The sequence below is a fragment of the Giraffa tippelskirchi genome, chromosome 12, assembly GCF_054371585.1.
Source record: "Giraffa tippelskirchi isolate mGirTip1 chromosome 12, T2T-mGirTip1v1.2.pri, whole genome shotgun sequence".
Lineage (NCBI taxonomy): Eukaryota > Metazoa > Chordata > Mammalia > Artiodactyla > Giraffidae > Giraffa > Giraffa tippelskirchi.
Genome location: NC_137286.1, coordinates 70,908,067 through 70,928,803, shown reverse-complemented (window position 1 = coordinate 70,928,803; position 20,737 = coordinate 70,908,067). Strand labels below are relative to the sequence as shown.

Below are 20,737 nucleotides of genomic sequence, written 5' to 3'. Positions count from 1 at the left end.
ACATGAGAGACTCCTTGCAAGTGGTGTATCTGAGAAGGGGTTCATATGGAAAGAGACGAAGAATGCACAGCACTCAGATTCCAAGAAACACCACCACCACCCTTGACCCTTCCCCCATGACCAACTCCGACCTAAAGCCTTTCTCTCCCTCTAACCCATCCCTAAAACATAACCCTCATCTAATCATATACATGTGCATTCCTAGCATCCATCCATCCACACACGAGAGAGAAAGAGGAAGACACAGACTGAATCGAGAAAGGAAAAGAGAGGGACACAGCCAGAGAGAGACACGGAACCAAAGAGAGGAAAGGAGTCGATGGTCCAGACTTTTCATCAATCTGTCTCGAAGGTAGAAGCAATGACAGCGCCCATCCACCCCAGAAGGGGGAAAAGGACGGAAGGTTTGGAGAGGAAAAGACAAGAACGCAGGGAGCCATTAGAAGCTCAGCCACCCGCAGAAGCCGAGCTGGGACACTTGAACAGAATCTCAATGGAAACAGAGGACCAGAAAGTTGGCTACTCTTTTCTATAAGAGAGGGAGACCTTCGAGTCTTCCTTTCGGGCCTCCAACTTGGATGTGGGGTCTCAAAACAGTCAGGAGGGGCAGTGCCTTTTCCTGGGTACCACGGCGCATCCAGGCCTCGTTCTGCCCCATTCTGTGCTGTGTCAGCCCTGGATGGAGTCTTTCTTTCTGAAGTCTCAGCGCACAAGCTCCACGTGATATCGGCCCCAGGTGGAGAGGCATGGAGCTGCTCGTAGGCCGACAGACCTAGGAAACAGATGGGAGAATGACCCCCACTCTGCAGATGGAGAGACTGGGGAAACCCTGAGGGGCATATGCTTGTCCAGGGCCACACCACTTATGAGAAGAAGGAGCCTGGTCTGAGAGCAGCGGGGTCCTCGGAGCTCAGGCCCTGGCTGCACCCAGGCCTCCCCAGGGCTGTGGGCTGGGCTGTGTGGCTGTCAATGTGTCTGCACATGGCCTAAGGGGGGTGGTCGAGCAGTCAGAAACCCAGAGATTCCCTTGGGAAGTTTTGGGGAAGGGACCTCAGCACGAACCCCAGGAAATGATGTCACCTGCCGGCAACAGAACCCAACAGAACCCACAACCCGGGTATCCAGGCCTCCAGAGCGGAGAGGAGCCCCCAGCCAGATCTCTTGCTGCCAGGATGTTCTGCTGTTTGCCCCTGCCCAGAGGCCGGGGCCTCAGGAGAGCTCACAGGCAGTGTGCGTGGGCACCCTGTCGACGTTGGCTCAGGGCACCCCCGAGAGGCCTCTGGCCCTCTGCCCGGAGAAACAGAAAGGTAACACGGGGAGCCCCAGGCCGGGCCAGGCCACCTCTCCCATGCCACCCGGAAACACCGGGTCCTTTGCCTGTGTGTGTGGATGCGGGTTTCTCGGGGTGTGTCTCCCTCAAGGAAGCCCAGGCGGATGTGGGGTCAGAAGCCTGCGGACAAGTTGTGTCCACACCCCAGGGGAGATCAGGCTGGCTGGGATGGGAACAGTGCGGGCAGGGCCGGCCGCCCAGGCTGACCTCACACCCTCAGGTGGGTCTCTTTCCTCCCGGGTGGGGATCTGAGCAGACACACGTCTCTGACCCTTCTGGGAAGAGAAGTTCGAGCAGGCAGAAGCAGCGGCTCCACTGGCCAGGCCCAGCTCGGAAAACTCCCAGCACGGCTGGCTGACGGTCACTGTCGTTGCAGAGCTTCCCACGTGATGAGGCCGAGGACGGGGACACCCCGTCCACCTCCCGGAGGGAGGGGTCGGAGCACCAACCCCCCGCCCGTGAGGCCCAGTGCAGGCTCCAGGTGAGCGTGCCCACGGAGGCATCAGCCCCACCGGGGGCGAAGCGGAGGCGGGGAAGGCCTGCTGCCGAGACACCGCCCAGGATACACCCGGCGGCCCAGTCTGAGGCTGCCACGGAGCTCAGCACACCCGGCTCCGACCCAGAGTCCCGAGAACCCCGGCCTCTGAGGCAGCAGGAGGACCTGGAGCCCAGCACGCCAGAGCACAGAGGTAAGGACGCTGGGGCTGGTGCACGGGAGTGTGTGGGGAGGGGGTGCTGAGCTACACAGGGACGAGTCCCCGAAAGATGCTGCTGGGCCTGCAGCAAGCGCTGGCCTCACACCCCCACCCCCATCTTGCACACTTCAGTCCCAAAAGACATCCAACCCTGGGTATTCTTTCGGAATTTCTTGGAAGCTTTCTGTCCCGGGATACGCACATGCCAAGGCTGGTCTGTGGGCAAACTTTGCTTCTCCCCCAGCTCTAGCACTGGCCTCCAACTGGAACCAGGCTCCACTTCCCAGACCTGTGCCTACAGAGGTGGTGGCTCCAGGTGCAGGACCCAGGGATCCACCGAGGGCAGATGGAGAACCGAGCCTTGCCCTCGCAGAGACACCAGGCCAGCTGGGTACTGGCCAGCACACCGGGCAGATCGGATTTCCGTGCCTGCAGGACCCCCAGCCCCAGGCACTGATGTCCCACCCCCTCAGCCAGAACCTCCACCTCCACGTGCACCTGTACCTGCTCGGGCTTTGGCAGGAGAACCCGAGGCAGAGGAGGAGTCACCGCCTCGGCAGGGAGAGCCTGCCCTGGCTCCCGCGCAACACCCAGACGCCGACGATGACTCACCCGCCCCTGCAGGAAGAACGAGCCCCCGCTCTGGACAGAGACCCAGAGCCCTTGCCGGAAACACCATGTCCAGGGGAGCGGTCGGCTCTGCAGCCTCCATCCCTGTCTGCTCACCGTGGACGCCGGCAACTCGGTCTGCCCCCAGGGGACATGGAGTTCCTTTCCCCTGAGCTGCTTTGCATTTGGTTTGTTTCCACCTTTCTGGTGATGTTTTACTTTTTGTATGGTTTCGTCTATTTTTGTTGGTTAAGTTGGGATTAGTAAACTTTTTCATCATTGTTGCAATTTGGGACACTGTTGTGTAACTCTGGTGATACTGTGTTACCATCACCACTCTGTAGTTTCAGACCCGTTCGATCTTTATGCCCCACCCGCCAACAAAGCCTGGGTTCAAGGCAAGCAGGCCCTGTTCATCCCTCCCCCCGATCCTGACCACAATTTCATCGTTTCTTTCTGCATTCCTTCCTATATTCTTGGTGTCCCCAATCAATGACTCTCAGTGAGATGACTGAAGGAGTTTTTTTCGGACTCTCCACCTACTGTAAGACTCCATTGGAGAGTTCTCATTTTTATGTCATTTGAACTAGCCTTTGATAGCTGAAAGGACGGTGTACGTCCTTTCAAGATATCATGTGCCAAACGAAGCCCTTTTGGCAAATGCCATCATTATCTCCAGGCAGGCATTGCTGTTTGAAGGGTGACATCTCAGCCAGAAGGCAGAGGCTGAGCTCCTCTTGTTGCACCAGCTCCCAAAAGAAGCCAAGAAAGGGAGCTGGAACAACAAACCACCCCAACGCCCAGGAAAGCGTTCTTCACGACAGAAGGCTAGCAAATGACCCAACAACCTTGTGGCCCAGAACCCCTCTAGAAAAATCACTGTTCCATACAAAAGAGAAACACATGGGAAGTTCCAAGGAGAGGCAATGCCCATGGCCAGTGTACTTTAGAGACGGCCTGACCGCTCCGGGGAAGACACGCACCGACGGAACCCCTTGGGAAACAGCAGTGAGAGTCCTCACCGTCGTAAGGGTTTCCTCTGGGGACAACCTGCCCTGGGCACCACATGAGGGAGCAGACCGGCTTCTCTTCCTCTGCCCCCACACCACTCACTCATGAAGGCAGCTCAGGTGTTCTCATGCCCTGCCTGCCTGCCTGCCTGCCTGGCTCATCCGTGAGCTGTGACCACCTCCAGGGCAGGACTCCACCTTCTCCTCTCTGTGTACCGTGAATCTGCACACAGTGGGCTTTCAGAACCTTAGGAGACTTGAGCCATTCCCACTCGAGCCAGAACCCTCCCCAGGAAGGAAAACAGCTGTGGAGTCATTTTGGCCCCAGCACTGGTTCCCAAACCCTGGCGGCTCCTACAGCCTCTACGGTGTGAAGAGGGAGGTCCCTTTTGACAGAGCTTTCCGGCTGTCAGATCGAAGCTGTTGTTTCACTGTCAGCTGTGTCTCTGCCGTTGCAGCCAGGTGGGCCACGCTGCTCCAAAGGAGCTCACAAGCTGAGTTGCAAGGGAGGTATTGAGAGGACAGGGATGGCTACAACGTGCTGCAAACTGAGTGAGGGTCCCCACAATCCTCAGCAAAGGTCTGTGGTGTGCAAGTGGGGAGTAGAGGGCCCCCAAGTTCCAAAGGAAGGGAGGTACTCGGGAGATAAAGCCCTTGGCTGCTGTGGTAGCAGCTGCAGATGGCAGCTCGTCCACAGTGCACTTCGAATGAGGTCATATGAGCGGGACTCTGGAAATGGCTCCGAAATCCAGAGAAAGGGGTCAGGGTATGTGGGAATCCGGCGGGGGTGGGGGGTGGATGAAGGAAGGTGTCCTTCCTCTCTCCAGTGCAATTTGGTTTGGTGAGTCTCAAAGCTACCAGATGGCACTTCCCAAGTCAGGCCCCCGCAGGAATCAGGGTGGGCTGCGTGCCTCGGCCCCTGCCACAGGGACAAGCCACACCAGTGGCCTCCCTGAGCTCAAATGGCCGGATCTGGGGGTTCCGTCTGGGTGCACACCTCCTTGCTGTGGCCAAGTTCCCCCTTCTCTGAGCACCAGCTTCATCATCCTCTCGAATGAGGACATCGATTGCTACCTTGGCACGTTACTCTCTTCATCCTGTGAAGACTCATTAGGCTTATCCTACAATTACTAGCTGGCCCGAAGAGATATCTCCTGAATCCAGATTAAGCTGGAGTCTCCCAGGCTCATCTGGCATGTCTTCCCTGAAGTCTGCCAAAACCCACACCCTTGCATTTCCAGGGACTCCCCTTAGCCGGCTGGGCAGAAAACCCAGCATGGTTCAAACAAGCTGACAGACAAGCGGGAGAGGACTCACGGGCAGACGGCCTCCGTCAGGTCTCGGGTGGAGCTCTGGGACCACAGCAGCAACGGGCCATCCCAGCCCCTGGGCTCAGCAGCGCCCTCATTCTCAGGCCGGCGGCTCTGCCCTGAGGGGAGCAGGAAGGTCACCAACTGCCGCAGGCGGACCTCAAGCCCCTCCCACTGCTGGAGCCTGACCTCCCCCGGCCCCACCCCTTCCCCTACCCCAGCAGGACGAGAGCTCGTCTTCCCCTGGCTTCCAACGTGAGGCCCGGCCCTGGGCCCCGATTGGGCACTGCCCCAGTCCGGAGCCAATCACAGTGGCCAGGGAGGTGGAACGCACCGATTGGCCAGGGCCAGGTCATGTGACCATGCTCCCCAGGAAACTCAAATATTACCAAGATTCCCTAACAAACCAATGAACAAAATTATCCAGTAAAGGCAAACCGTACTTTTTAATGAGGCCGATGTCACAGAAAAAAAAAAAAAAATGCTTCACAATGAACTGCTCAAGGAAGCTACTAAATAAACTTTCAGAAAAGTTAAGTAGTTTTTTTTTTTTTTTAATAGGGTGACGGAGAGCTATACCTTTCCCATCTATGTGAATTTAGGTTTAAACTAGATTTCCCTTGGCTATTATATACGACAAAAAAACCCCACATCACCCCCTTTCACTCCCCCCACCCCCCAAAAGTGTTTTAGTCTATTGAGTTTTTGTGTCCTCAGTTGTGTCTGATTCACGGCAACTCACGAACTCTACACAGCCAGGCTCTTCCGTCCATGGAATTCAGGGCAATTTTTTTCTGTCACAGTAAATGCCCACCCTGGGTGATCCAAAGGCAAGGGCTCAGAGGCTCCTGAGAGTCTAACTCCTTTCAGCCGAGCACAGAGCTGGCTCCTCACTGGGATGCCTGTGGCCTGGGGCTCCCAGAGGGGAGAGCAGCACTCGCCCCACCGTGTGGTCACTGCTGGAAGTGCAGGCTGCTCCTCACTCCCCCTTGACAGTGTCCCTGAGGGCAGAACAGTGGGAATCTACTCAAGGTGGAAATGCAAACTCCCATGCAACCAAACTTCCCACAAGGTCTCCAAAACCACTCAGGAACAGGGAATTGGAAACTGCAGGGCATGACATGAATGGAGATGGAGACTTGACACCTTACACCGAGTTCACTTCCAGTTATCCCTAGACAAAGTTTCCATGAAAACTTGTCACAAATCTAGAAGAACAATGAGCAGAAACCGGACACGTGCTTTGAGTCTTCACACACAAAACTAAAAGGCAGTCCACAAAACAACCCAGAGAATACAGTGGACTTTGCAAAATCAAAGATATCTACTGTGGGAAAGACCTCATTACAAAAGCAAAAGACAGGTCATACATCGCGAGACGAATGAGTGGAAACACAAAGCTTCTCAAGGATGTGTCTCCAAACAGACAAAGAACACCAACACAACAAGCCTGTGAAAACTAGGGAAAGGTCTGAAGGGACACCAGACTGAGGAAGACACACACAGAGTATCCCGGATGATGTCCAGCACGGAGGGCCTGAAGAAACAACAGTCTAGTTGCACTCCCTCAGGCCTGTGTGACCCTGGATGAGGCCTCTGTTTCCCGGTGGCTCTGAGAGATGGACAGGGAGGAAGGGGAAGAGAAATCACTTGCATTTCTAATACTCACAGCAAAGTCTTCCAATGAGAAGGGAATTATCACCCCCACTGACAATGCCATGCACTGAAGTGATACCCACGAGTCCATCTAACCCAGAAGGGAAGGAAGGACCTGTTCTCACAAAACGGCGAGAGATGGAAGAAGGAAGATCAAGCCCACACCAATCACTGGAAAGAGAAGCTGTGCTCAGGGCTTGAAAGAATTCCTATTGGGAAAATGATGTCACAGCCCCACAAGGCAATCCACAGCTTGGATGCTATTCCTCCCAAAATGCCAATGCATTGTCGCACCGAACAAAGAACTGCAAAAGGGGTTACGGAAACAGAAAAGAGCCTAAATTGTCAATACAATCCGACGAAAAAGCCCCGATACGGACATCCAAGGTTGTGTGAAAGGAAATTAGACGACCAAACTAGGATCCTCAGGAGCGTATCGGAGAAGGCGATGGCGACCCACGCCAGTACTCTTGCCTGGAAAATGCCCTGGACGGAGGAGCCTGGTAGGCTGCAGGCCATGGGGTCGCGCAGAGTCAGACACGACTGAAGTGACTTAGCCGCAGCGGCAGCAGCAGGACAGTATGCTATTGGGAATACAACAACACACACAGATCCAGATCGATGGAATAAAGTTGAGGGTCCAGAAACAAACCCCGGCATCCATGGTCAACTCATCTCTGACACAGAAGGGGAGAATATCCAAATGGGAACAAGAAAGCCTCTTCAATAAATGGCCATGGGAAAACCAGACAGCTACATCTGAAGAAGGCTATTGGTTTTGATCTCACACCACCTCAATATCGGGGAAAAACCTCACCCTAAAGACTGATGTCATGAGATAGCTAGAAAGAAGCGTAGGTCAAAGGCTCCTTAACATCAGAGTCTCCTTGCCATTTGCTGGGCGGAGGTAGAAATGGGTCTCTTCAAGTAAGGGAAAGAGGGAAACGAAGTACACCAATGGGTTTCCATCCAATGGAACCTCTTCACAACAGAGAAGCTAAGCATTCACAGATGCAAAAGATAGGAAACGGAACATGAGAGACTCCTTGCAAGTGGTGTATCTGAGAAGGGGTTCATATGGAAAGAGACGAAGAATGCACAGCACTCAGATTCCAAGAAACACCACCACCACCCTTGACCCTTCCCCCATGACCAACTCCGACCTAAAGCCTTTCTCTCCCTCTAACCCATCCCTAAAACATAACCCTCATCTAATCATATACATGTGCATTCCTAGCATCCATCCATCCACACACGAGAGAGAAAGAGGAAGACACAGACTGAATCGAGAAAGGAAAAGAGAGGGACACAGCCAGAGAGAGACACGGAACCAAAGAGAGGAAAGGAGTCGATGGTCCAGACTTTTCATCAATCTGTCTCGAAGGTAGAAGCAATGACAGCGCCCATCCACCCCAGAAGGGGGAAAAGGACGGAAGGTTTGGAGAGGAAAAGACAAGAACGCAGGGAGCCATTAGAAGCTCAGCCACCCGCAGAAGCCGAGCTGGGACACTTGAACAGAATCTCAATGGAAACAGAGGACCAGAAAGTTGGCTACTCTTTTCTATAAGAGAGGGAGACCTTCGAGTCTTCCTTTCGGGCCTCCAACTTGGATGTGGGGTCTCAAAACAGTCAGGAGGGGCAGTGCCTTTTCCTGGGTACCACGGCGCATCCAGGCCTCGTTCTGCCCCATTCTGTGCTGTGTCAGCCCTGGATGGAGTCTTTCTTTCTGAAGTCTCAGCGCACAAGCTCCACGTGATATCGGCCCCAGGTGGAGAGGCATGGAGCTGCTCGTAGGCCGACAGACCTAGGAAACAGATGGGAGAATGACCCCCACTCTGCAGATGGAGAGACTGGGGAAACCCTGAGGGGCATATGCTTGTCCAGGGCCACACCACTTATGAGAAGAAGGAGCCTGGTCTGAGAGCAGCGGGGTCCTCGGAGCTCAGGCCCTGGCTGCACCCAGGCCTCCCCAGGGCTGTGGGCTGGGCTGTGTGGCTGTCAATGTGCCTGCACATGGCCTAAGGGGGGTGGTCGAGCAGTCAGAAACCCAGAGATTCCCTTGGGAAGTTTTGGGGAAGGGACCTCAGCACGAACCCCAGGAAATGATGTCACCTGCCGGCAACAGAACCCAACAGAACCCGCAACCCGGGTATCCAGGCCTCCAGAGCGGAGAGGAGCCCCCAGCCAGATCTCTTGCTGCCAGGATGTTCTGCTGTTTGCCCCTGCCCAGAGGCCGGGGCCTCAGGAGAGCTCACAGGCAGTGTGCGTGGGCACCCTGTTGACGTTGGCTCAGGGCACCCCCGAGAGGCCTCTGGCCCTCTGCCCGGAGAAACAGAAAGGTAACACGGGGAGCCCCAGGCCGGGCCAGGCCACCTCTCCCATGCCACCCGGAAACACCGGGTCCTTTGCCTGTGTGTGTGGATGCGGGTTTCTCGGGGTGTGTCTCCCTCAAGGAAGCCCAGGCGGATGTGGGGTCAGAAGCCTGCGGACAAGTTGTGTCCACACCCCAGGGGAGATCAGGCTGGCTGGGATGGGAACAGTGCGGGCAGGGCCGGCCGCCCAGGCTGACCTCACACCCTCAGGTGGGTCTCTTTCCTCCCGGGTGGGGATCTGAGCAGACACACGTCTCTGACCCTTCTGGGAAGAGAAGTTCGAGCAGGCAGAAGCAGCGGCTCCACTGGCCAGGCCCAGCTCGGAAAACTCCCAGCACGGCTGGCTGACGGTCACTGTCGTTGCAGAGCTTCCCACGTGATGAGGCCGAGGACGGGGACACCCCGTCCACCTCCCGGAGGGAGGGGTCGGAGCACCAACCCCCCGCCCGTGAGGCCCAGTGCAGGCTCCAGGTGAGCGTGCCCACGGAGGCATCAGCCCCACCGGGGGCGAAGCGGAGGCGGGGAAGGCCTGCTGCCGAGACACCGCCCAGGATACACCCGGCGGCCCAGTCTGAGGCTGCCACGGAGCTCAGCACACCCGGCTCCGACCCAGAGTCCCGAGAACCCCGGCCTCTGAGGCAGCAGGAGGACCTGGAGCCCAGCACGCCAGAGCACAGAGGTAAGGACGCTGGGGCTGGTGCACGGGAGTGTGTGGGGAGGGGGTGCTGAGCTACACAGGGACGAGTCCCCGAAAGATGCTGCTGGGCCTGCAGCAAGCGCTGGCCTCACACCCCCACCCCTATCTTGCACACTTCAGTCCCAAAAGACATCCAACCCTGGGTATTCTTTCGGAATCTCTTGGAAGCTTTCTGTCCCGGGATACGCACATGCCAAGGCTGGTCTGTGGGCAAACTTTGCTTCTCCCCCAGCTCTAGCACTGGCCTCCAACTGGAACCAGGCTCCACTTCCCAGACCTGTGCCTACAGAGGTGGTGGCTCCAGGTGCAGGACCCAGGGATCCACCGAGGGCAGATGGAGAACCGAGCCTTGCCCTCGCAGAGACACCAGGCCAGCTGGGTACTGGCCAGCACACCGGGCAGATCGGATTTCCGTGCCTGCAGGACCCCCAGCCCCAGGCACTGATGTCCCACCCCCTCAGCCAGAACCTCCACCTCCACGTGCACCTGTACCTGCTCGGGCTTTGGCAGGAGAACCCGAGGCAGAGGAGGAGTCACCGCCTCAGCAGGGAGAGCCTGCCCTGGCTCCCGCGCAACACCCAGACGCCGACGATGACTCACCCGCCCCTGCAGGAAGAACGAGCCCCCGCTCTGGACAGAGACCCAGAGCCCTTGCCGGAAACACCATGTCCAGGGGAGCGGTCGGCTCTGCCGCCTCCATCCCTGTCTGCTCACCGTGGACGCCGGCAACTCGGTCTGCCCCCAGGGGACATGGAGTTCCTTTCCCCTGAGCTGCTTTGCATTTGGTTTGTTTCCACCTTTCTGGTGATGTTTTACTTTTTGTATGGTTTCGTCTATTTTTGTTGGTTAAGTTGGGATTAGTAAACTTTTTCATCATTGTTGCAATTTGGGACACTGTTGTGTAACTCTGGTGATACGGTGTTACCATCACCACTCTGTAGTTTCAGACCCGTTCGATCTTTATGCCCCACCCGCCAACAAAGCCTGGGTTCAAGGCAAGCAGGCCCTGTTCATCCCTCCCCCCGATCCTGACCACAATTTCATCTTTTCTTTCTGCATTCCTTCCTATATTCTTGGTGTCCCCAATCAATGACTCTCAGTGAGATGACTGAAGGAGTTTTTTTCGGACTCTCCACCTACTGTAAGACTCCATTGGAGAGTTCTCATTTTTATGTCATTTGAACTAGCCTTTGATAGCTGAAAGGACGGTGTACGTCCTTTCAAGATATCATGTGCCAAACGAAGCCCTTTTGGCAAATGCCATCATTATCTCCAGGCAGGCATTGCTGTTTGAAGGGTGACATCTCAGCCAGAAGGCAGAGGCTGAGCTCCTCTTGTTGCACCAGCTCCCAAAAGAAGCCAAGAAAGGGAGCTGGAACAACAAACCACCCCAACGCCCAGGAAAGCGTTCTTCACGACAGAAGGCTAGCAAATGACCCAACAACCTTGTGGCCCAGAACCCCTCTAGAAAAATCACTGTTCCATACAAAAGAGAAACACATGGGAAGTTCCAAGGAGAGGCAATGCCCATGGCCAGTGTACTTTAGAGACGGCCTGACCGCTCCGGGGAAGACACGCACCGACGGAACCCCTTGGGTAACAGCAGTGAGAGTCCTCACCGTCGTAAGGGTTTCCTCTGGGGACAACCTGCCCTGGGCACCACATGAGGGAGCAGACCGGCTTCTCTTCCTCTGCCCCCACACCACTCACTCATGAAGGCAGCTCAGGTGTTCTCATGCCCTGCCTGCCTGCCTGCCTGCCTGGCTCATCCGTGAGCTGTGACCACCTCCAGGGCAGGACTCCACCTTCTCCTCTCTGTGTACCGTGAATCTGCACACAGTGGGCTTTCAGAACCTTAGGAGACTTGAGCCATTCCCACTCGAGCCAGAACCCTCCCCAGGAAGGAAAACAGCTGTGGAGTCATTTTGGCCCCAGCACTGGTTCCCAAACCCTGGCGGCTCCTACAGCCTCTACGGTGTGAAGAGGGAGGTCCCTTTTGACAGAGCTTTCCGGCTGTCAGATCGAAGCTGTTGTTTCACTGTCAGCTGTGTCTCTGCCGTTGCAGCCAGGTGGGCCACGCTGCTCCAAAGGAGCTCACAAGCTGAGTTGCAAGGGAGGTATTGAGAGGACAGGGATGGCTACAACGTGCTGCAAACTGAGTGAGGGTCCCCACAATCCTCAGCAAAGGTCTGTGGTGTGCAAGTGGGGAGTAGAGGGCCCCCAAGTTCCAAAGGAAGGGAGGTACTCGGGAGATAAAGCCCTTGGCTGCTGTGGTAGCAGCTGCAGATGGCAGCTCGTCCACAGTGCACTTCGAATGAGGTCATATGAGCGGGACTCTGGAAATGGCTCCGAAATCCAGAGAAAGGGGTCAGGGTATGTGGGAATCCGGCGGGGGTGGGGGGTGGATGAAGGAAGGTGTCCTTCCTCTCTCCAGTGCAATTTGGTTTGGTGAGTCTCAAAGCTACCAGATGGCACTTCCCAAGTCAGGCCCCCGCAGGAATCAGGGTGGGCTGCGTGCCTCGGCCCCTGCCACAGGGACAAGCCACACCAGTGGCCTCCCTGAGCTCAAATGGCCGGATCTGGGGGTTCCGTCTGGGTGCACACCTCCTTGCTGTGGCCAAGTTCCCCCCTTCTCTGAGCACCAGCTTCATCATCCTCTCGAATGAGGACATCGATTGCTACCTTGGCACGTTACTCTCTTCATCCTGTGAAGACTCATTAGGCTTATCCTACAATTACTAGCTGGCCCGAAGAGATATCTCCTGAATCCAGATTAAGCTGGAGTCTCCCAGGCTCATCTGGCATGTCTTCCCTGAAGTCTGCCAAAACCCACACCCTTGCATTTCCAGGGACTCCCCTTAGCCGGCTGGGCAGAAAACCCAGCATGGTTCAAACAAGCTGACAGACAAGCGGGAGAGGACTCACGGGCAGACGGCCTCCGTCAGGTCTCGGGTGGAGCTCTGGGACCACAGCAGCAATGGGCCATCCCAGCCCCTGGGCTCAGCAGCGCCCTCATTCTCAGGCCGGCGGCTCTGCCCTGAGGGGAGCAGGAAGGTCACCAACTGCCGCAGGCGGACCTCAAGCCCCTCCCACTGCTGGAGCCTGACCTCCCCCGGCCCCACCCCTTCCCCTACCCCAGCAGGACGAGAGCTCGTCTTCCCCTGGCTTCCAACGTGAGGCCCGGCCCTGGGCCCCGATTGGGCACTGCCCCAGTCCGGAGCCAATCACAGTGGCCAGGGAGGTGGAACGCACCGATTGGCCAGGGCCAGGTCATGTGACCATGCTCCCCAGGAAACTCAAATATTACCAAGATTCCCTAACAAACCAATGAACAAAATTATCCAGTAAAGGCAAACCGTACTTTTTAATGAGGCCGATGTCACAGAAAAAAAAAAAAAAATGCTTCACAATGAACTGCTCAAGGAAGCTACTAAATAAACTTTCAGAAAAGTTAAGTAGTTTTTTTTTTTTTTTTTAATAGGGTGACGGAGAGCTATACCTTTCCCATCTATGTGAATTTAGGTTTAAACTAGATTTCCCTTGGCTATTATATACGACAAAAAAACCCCACATCACCCCCTTTCACTCCCCCCACCCCCCAAAAGTGTTTTAGTCTATTGAGTTTTTGTGTCCTCAGTTGTGTCTGATTCACGGCAACTCACGAACTCTACACAGCCAGGCTCTTCCGTCCATGGAATTCAGGGCAATTTTTTTCTGTCACAGTAAATGCCCACCCTGGGTGATCCAAAGGCAAGGGCTCAGAGGCTCCTGAGAGTCTAACTCCTTTCAGCCGAGCACAGAGCTGGCTCCTCACTGGGATGCCTGTGGCCTGGGGCTCCCAGAGGGGAGAGCAGCACTCGCCCCACCGTGTGGTCACTGCTGGAAGTGCAGGCTGCTCCTCACTCCCCCTTGACAGTGTCCCTGAGGGCAGAACAGTGGGAATCTACTCAAGGTGGAAATGCAAACTCCCATGCAACCAAACTTCCCACAAGGTCTCCAAAACCACTCAGGAACAGGGAATTGGAAACTGCAGGGCATGACATGAATGGAGATGGAGACTTGACACCTTACACCGAGTTCACTTCCAGTTATCCCTAGACAAAGTTTCCATGAAAACTTGTCACAAATCTAGAAGAACAATGAGCAGAAACCGGACACGTGCTTTGAGTCTTCACACACAAAACTAAAAGGCAGTCCACAAAACAACCCAGAGAATACAGTGGACTTTGCAAAATCAAAGATATCTACTGTGGGAAAGACCTCATTACAAAAGCAAAAGACAGGTCATACATCGCGAGACGAATGAGTGGAAACACAAAGCTTCTCAAGGATGTGTCTCCAAACAGACAAAGAACACCAACACAACAAGCCTGTGAAAACTAGGGAAAGGTCTGAAGGGACACCAGACTGAGGAAGACACACACAGAGTATCCCGGATGATGTCCAGCACGGAGGGCCTGAAGAAACAACAGTCTAGTTGCACTCCCTCAGGCCTGTGTGACCCTGGATGAGGCCTCTGTTTCCCGGTGGCTCTGAGAGATGGACAGGGAGGAAGGGGAAGAGAAATCACTTGCATTTCTAATACTCACAGCAAAGTCTTCCAATGAGAAGGGAATTATCACCCCCACTGACAATGCCATGCACTGAAGTGATACCCACGAGTCCATCTAACCCAGAAGGGAAGGAAGGACCTGTTCTCACAAAACGGCGAGAGATGGAAGAAGGAAGATCAAGCCCACACCAATCACTGGAAAGAGAAGCTGTGCTCAGGGCTTGAAAGAATTCCTATTGGGAAAATGATGTCACAGCCCCACAAGGCAATCCACAGCTTGGATGCTATTCCTCCCAAAATGCCAATGCATTGTCGCACCGAACAAAGAACTGCAAAAGGGGTTACGGAAACAGAAAAGAGCCTAAATTGTCAATACAATCCGACGAAAAAGCCCCGATACGGACATCCAAGGTTGTGTGAAAGGAAATTAGACGACCAAACTAGGATCCTCAGGAGCGTATCGGAGAAGGCGATGGCGACCCACGCCAGTACTCTTGCCTGGAAAATGCCCTGGACGGAGGAGCCTGGTAGGCTGCAGGCCATGGGGTCGCGCAGAGTCAGACACGACTGAAGTGACTTAGCCGCAGCGGCAGCAGCAGGACAGTATGCTATTGGGAATACAACAACACACACAGATCCAGATCGATGGAATAAAGTTGAGGGTCCAGAAACAAACCCCGGCATCCATGGTCAACTCATCTCTGACACAGAAGGGGAGAATATCCAAATGGGAACAAGAAAGCCTCTTCAATAAATGGCCATGGGAAAACCAGACAGCTACATCTGAAGAACGCTATTGGTTTTGATCTCACACCACCTCAATATCGGGGAAAAACCTCACCCTAAAGACTGATGTCATGAGATAGCTAGAAAGAAGCGTAGGTCAAAGGCTCCTTAACATCAGAGTCTCCTTGCCATTTGCTGGGCGGAGGTAGAAATGGGTCTCTTCAAGTAAGGGAAAGAGGGAAACGAAGTACACCAATGGGTTTCCATCCAATGGAACCTCTTCACAACAGAGAAGCTAAGCATTCACAGATGCAAAAGATAGGAAACGGAACATGAGAGACTCCTTGCAAGTGGTGTATCTGAGAAGGGGTTCATATGGAAAGAGACGAAGAATGCACAGCACTCAGATTCCAAGAAACACCACCACCACCCTTGACCCTTCCCCCATGACCAACTCCGACCTAAAGCCTTTCTCTCCCTCTAACCCATCCCTAAAACATAACCCTCATCTAATCATATACATGTGCATTCCTAGCATCCATCCATCCACACACGAGAGAGAAAGAGGAAGACACAGACTGAATCGAGAAAGGAAAAGAGAGGGACACAGCCAGAGAGAGACACGGAACCAAAGAGAGGAAAGGAGTCGATGGTCCAGACTTTTCATCAATCTGTCTCGAAGGTAGAAGCAATGACAGCGCCCATCCACCCCAGAAGGGGGAAAAGGACGGAAGGTTTGGAGAGGAAAAGACAAGAACGCAGGGAGCCATTAGAAGCTCAGCCACCCGCAGAAGCCGAGCTGGGACACTTGAACAGAATCTCAATGGAAACAGAGGACCAGAAAGTTGGCTACTCTTTTCTATAAGAGAGGGAGACCTTCGAGTCTTCCTTTCGGGCCTCCAACTTGGATGTGGGGTCTCAAAACAGTCAGGAGGGGCAGTGCCTTTTCCTGGGTACCACGGCGCATCCAGGCCTCGTTCTGCCCCATTCTGTGCTGTGTCAGCCCTGGATGGAGTCTTTCTTTCTGAAGTCTCAGCGCACAAGCTCCACGTGATATCGGCCCCAGGTGGAGAGGCATGGAGCTGCTCGTAGGCCGACAGACCTAGGAAACAGATGGGAGAATGACCCCCACTCTGCAGATGGAGAGACTGGGGAAACCCTGAGGGGCATATGCTTGTCCAGGGCCACACCACTTATGAGAAGAAGGAGCCTGGTCTGAGAGCAGCGGGGTCCTCGGAGCTCAGGCCCTGGCTGCACCCAGGCCTCCCCAGGGCTGTGGGCTGGGCTGTGTGGCTGTCAATGTGCCTGCACATGGCCTAAGGGGGGTGGTCGAGCAGTCAGAAACCCAGAGATTCCCTTGGGAAGTTTTGGGGAAGGGACCTCAGCACGAACCCCAGGAAATGATGTCACCTGCCGGCAACAGAACCCAACAGAACCCGCAACCCGGGTATCCAGGCCTCCAGAGCGGAGAGGAGCCCCCAGCCAGATCTCTTGCTGCCAGGATGTTCTGCTGTTTGCCCCTGCCCAGAGGCCGGGGCCTCAGGAGAGCTCACAGGCAGTGTGCGTGGGCACCCTGTTGACGTTGGCTCAGGGCACCCCCGAGAGGCCTCTGGCCCTCTGCCCGGAGAAACAGAAAGGTAACACGGGGAGCCCCAGGCCGGGCCAGGCCACCTCTCCCATGCCACCCGGAAACACCGGGTCCTTTGCCTGTGTGTGTGGATGCGGGTTTCTCGGGGTGTGTCTCCCTCAAGGAAGCCCAGGCGGATGTGGGGTCAGAAGCCTGCGGACAAGTTGTGTCCACACCCCAGGGGAGATCAGGCTGGCTGGGATGGGAACAGTGCGGGCAGGGCCGGCCGCCCAGGCTGACCTCACACCCTCAGGTGGGTCTCTTTCCTCCCGGGTGGGGATCTGAGCAGACACACGTCTCTGACCCTTCTGGGAAGAGAAGTTCGAGCAGGCAGAAGCAGCGGCTCCACTGGCCAGGCCCAGCTCGGAAAACTCCCAGCACGGCTGGCTGACGGTCACTGTCGTTGCAGAGCTTCCCACGTGATGAGGCCGAGGACGGGGACACCCCGTCCACCTCCCGGAGGGAGGGGTCGGAGCACCAACCCCCCGCCCGTGAGGCCCAGTGCAGGCTCCAGGTGAGCGTGCCCACGGAGGCATCAGCCCCACCGGGGGCGAAGCGGAGGCGGGGAAGGCCTGCTGCCGAGACACCGCCCAGGATACACCCGGCGGCCCAGTCTGAGGCTGCCACGGAGCTCAGCACACCCGGCTCCGACCCAGAGTCCCGAGAACCCCGGCCTCTGAGGCAGCAGGAGGACCTGGAGCCCAGCACGCCAGAGCACAGAGGTAAGGACGCTGGGGCTGGTGCACGGGAGTGTGTGGGGAGGGGGTGCTGAGCTACACAGGGACGAGTCCCCGAAAGATGCTGCTGGGCCTGCAGCAAGCGCTGGCCTCACACCCCCACCCCTATCTTGCACACTTCAGTCCCAAAAGACATCCAACCCTGGGTATTCTTTCGGAATCTCTTGGAAGCTTTCTGTCCCGGGATACGCACATGCCAAGGCTGGTCTGTGGGCAAACTTTGCTTCTCCCCCAGCTCTAGCACTGGCCTCCAACTGGAACCAGGCTCCACTTCCCAGACCTGTGCCTACAGAGGTGGTGGCTCCAGGTGCAGGACCCAGGGATCCACCGAGGGCAGATGGAGAACCGAGCCTTGCCCTCGCAGAGACACCAGGCCAGCTGGGTACTGGCCAGCACACCGGGCAGATCGGATTTCCGTGCCTGCAGGACCCCCAGCCCCAGGCACTGATGTCCCACCCCCTCAGCCAGAACCTCCACCTCCACGTGCACCTGTACCTGCTCGGGCTTTGGCAGGAGAACCCGAGGCAGAGGAGGAGTCACCGCCTCAGCAGGGAGAGCCTGCCCTGGCTCCCGCGCAACACCCAGACGCCGACGATGACTCACCCGCCCCTGCAGGAAGAACGAGCCCCCGCTCTGGACAGAGACCCAGAGCCCTTGCCGGAAACACCATGTCCAGGGGAGCGGTCGGCTCTGCCGCCTCCATCCCTGTCTGCTCACCGTGGACGCCGGCAACTCGGTCTGCCCCCAGGGGACATGGAGTTCCTTTCCCCTGAGCTGCTTTGCATTTGGTTTGTTTCCACCTTTCTGGTGATGTTTTACTTTTTGTATGGTTTCGTCTATTTTTGTTGGTTAAGTTGGGATTAGTAAACTTTTTCATCATTGTTGCAATTTGGGACACTGTTGTGTAACTCTGGTGATACGGTGTTACCATCACCACTCTGTAGTTTCAGACCCGTTCGATCTTTATGCCCCACCCGCCAACAAAGCCTGGGTTCAAGGCAAGCAGGCCCTGTTCATCCCTCCCCCCGATCCTGACCACAATTTCATCTTTTCTTTCTGCATTCCTTCCTATATTCTTGGTGTCCCCAATCAATGACTCTCAGTGAGATGACTGAAGGAGTTTTTTTCGGACTCTCCACCTACTGTAAGACTCCATTGGAGAGTTCTCATTTTTATGTCATTTGAACTAGCCTTTGATAGCTGAAAGGACGGTGTACGTCCTTTCAAGATATCATGTGCCAAACGAAGCCCTTTTGGCAAATGCCATCATTATCTCCAGGCAGGCATTGCTGTTTGAAGGGTGACATCTCAGCCAGAAGGCAGAGGCTGAGCTCCTCTTGTTGCACCAGCTCCCAAAAGAAGCCAAGAAAGGGAGCTGGAACAACAAACCACCCCAACGCCCAGGAAAGCGTTCTTCACGACAGAAGGCTAGCAAATGACCCAACAACCTTGTGGCCCAGAACCCCTCTAGAAAAATCACTGTTCCATACAAAAGAGAAACACATGGGAAGTTCCAAGGAGAGGCAATGCCCATGGCCAGTGTACTTTAGAGACGGCCTGACCGCTCCGGGGAAGACACGCACCGACGGAACCCCTTGGGTAACAGCAGTGAGAGTCCTCACCGTCGTAAGGGTTTCCTCTGGGGACAACCTGCCCTGGGCACCACATGAGGGAGCAGACCGGCTTCTCTTCCTCTGCCCCCACACCACTCACTCATGAAGGCAGCTCAGGTGTTCTCATGCCCTGCCTGCCTGCCTGCCTGCCTGGCTCATCCGTGAGCTGTGACCACCTCCAGGGCAGGACTCCACCTTCTCCTCTCTGTGTACCGTGAATCTGCACACAGTGGGCTTTCAGAACCTTAGGAGACTTGAGCCATTCCCACTCGAGCCAGAACCCTCCCCAGGAAGGAAAACAGCTGTGGAGTCATTTTGGCCCCAGCACTGGTTCCCAAACCCTGGCGGCTCCTACAGCCTCTACGGTGTGAAGAGGGAGGTCCCTTTTGACAGAGCTTTCCGGCTGTCAGATCGAAGCTGTTGTTTCACTGTCAGCTGTGTCTCTGCCGTTGCAGCCAGGTGGGCCACGCTGCTCCAAAGGAGCTCACAAGCTGAGTTGCAAGGGAGGTATTGAGAGGACAGGGATGGCTACAACGTGCTGCAAACTGAGTGAGGGTCCCCACAATCCTCAGCAAAGGTCTGTGGTGTGCAAGTGGGGAGTAGAGGGCCCCCAAGTTCCAAAGGAAGGGAGGTACTCGGGAGATAAAGCCCTTGGCTGCTGTGGTAGCAGCTGCAGATGGCAGCTCGTCCACAGTGCACTTCGAATGAGGTCATATGAGCGGGACTCTGGAAATGGCTCCGAAATCCAGAGAAAGGGGTCAGGGTATGTGGGAATCCGGCGGGGGTGGGGGGTGGATGAAGGAAGGTGTCCTTCCTCTCTCCAGTGCAATTTGGTTTGGTGAGTCTCAAAGCTACCAGATGGCACTTCCCAAGTCAGGCCCCCGCAGGAATCAGGGTGGGCTGCGTGCCTCGGCCCCTGCCACAGGGACAAGCCACACCAGTGGCCTCCCTGAGCTCAAATGGCCGGATCTGGGGGTTCCGTCTGGGTGCACACCTCCTTGCTGTGGCCAAGTTCCCCCCTTCTCTGAGCACCAGCTTCATCATCCTCTCGAATGAGGACATCGATTGCTACCTTGGCACGTTACTCTCTTCATCCTGTGAAGACTCATTAGGCTTATCCTACAATTACTAGCTGGCCCGAAGAGATATCTCCTGAATCCAGATTAAGCTGGAGTCTCCCAGGCTCATCTGGCATGTCTTCCCTGAAGTCTGCCAAAACCCACACCCTTGCATTTCCAGGGACTCCCCTTAGCCGGCTGGGCAGAAAACCCAGCATGGTTCAAACAAGCTGACAGACAAGCGGGAGAGGACTCACGGGCAGACGGCCTCCGTCAGGTCTCGGGTGGAGCTCTGGGACCACAGCAGCAACGGGCCATCCCAGCCCCTGGGCTCAGCAGCGCCCTCATTCTCAGGCCGGCGGCTCTGCCCTGAGGGGAGCAGGAAGGTCACCAACTGCCGCAGGCGGACCTCAAGCCCCTCCCACTGCTGGAGCCTGACCTCCCCCGGCCCCACCCCTTCCCCTACCCCAGCAGGACGAGAGCTCGTCTTCCCCTGGCTTCCAACGTGAGGCCCGGCCCTGGGCCCCGATTGGGCACTGCCCCAGTCCGGAGCCAATCACAGTGGCCAGGGAGGTGGAACGCACCGATTGGCCAGGGCCAGGTCATGTGACCATGCTCCCCAGGAAACTCAAATATTACCAAGATTCCCTAACAAACCAATGAACAAAATTATCCAGTAAAGGCAAACCGTACTTTTTAATGAGGCCGATGTCACAGAAAAAAAAAAAAAAATGCTTCACAATGA

At 55.8% G+C, this 20,737-nt stretch overlaps 1 protein-coding gene and 2 long non-coding RNA genes across 3 annotated transcripts in view; 2 read left to right on the top strand and 1 right to left on the bottom strand.

Annotated features, from left to right (window-relative positions):
* LOC145529707 (uncharacterized) overlaps positions 1 to 20,737 on the bottom strand; it is a 1,704,434-nt gene that overhangs the window by 1,217,820 nt on the left and 465,877 nt on the right. Inside the window, exons 59-61 of the long non-coding RNA XR_014071296.1 lie at positions 20,250 to 20,361; positions 12,605 to 12,716; positions 4,962 to 5,073 (exon numbers count right to left, since the gene is read on the bottom strand). This is a non-coding gene — a long non-coding RNA (uncharacterized LOC145529707). The remainder of the gene's footprint in view (positions 1 to 4,961; positions 5,074 to 12,604; positions 12,717 to 20,249; positions 20,362 to 20,737) is intronic.
* On the top strand, positions 1,121 to 2,919 carry LOC145529596 (uncharacterized). Its single transcript, XM_081550184.1, has 3 exons — positions 1,121 to 1,307; positions 1,707 to 2,019; positions 2,270 to 2,919. The coding sequence occupies exons 1-3, from the start codon at positions 1,173 to 1,175 to the stop codon at positions 2,896 to 2,898; spliced, it is 1,077 nt and encodes a 358-aa protein (XP_081406310.1). The 5' UTR covers positions 1,121 to 1,172; the 3' UTR covers positions 2,899 to 2,919.
* LOC145529715 (uncharacterized) lies at positions 8,751 to 10,564 on the top strand. Its single transcript, XR_014071305.1, has 3 exons — positions 8,751 to 8,949; positions 9,349 to 9,661; positions 9,912 to 10,564. It is a non-coding gene; the product is annotated as an uncharacterized LOC145529715 (long non-coding RNA).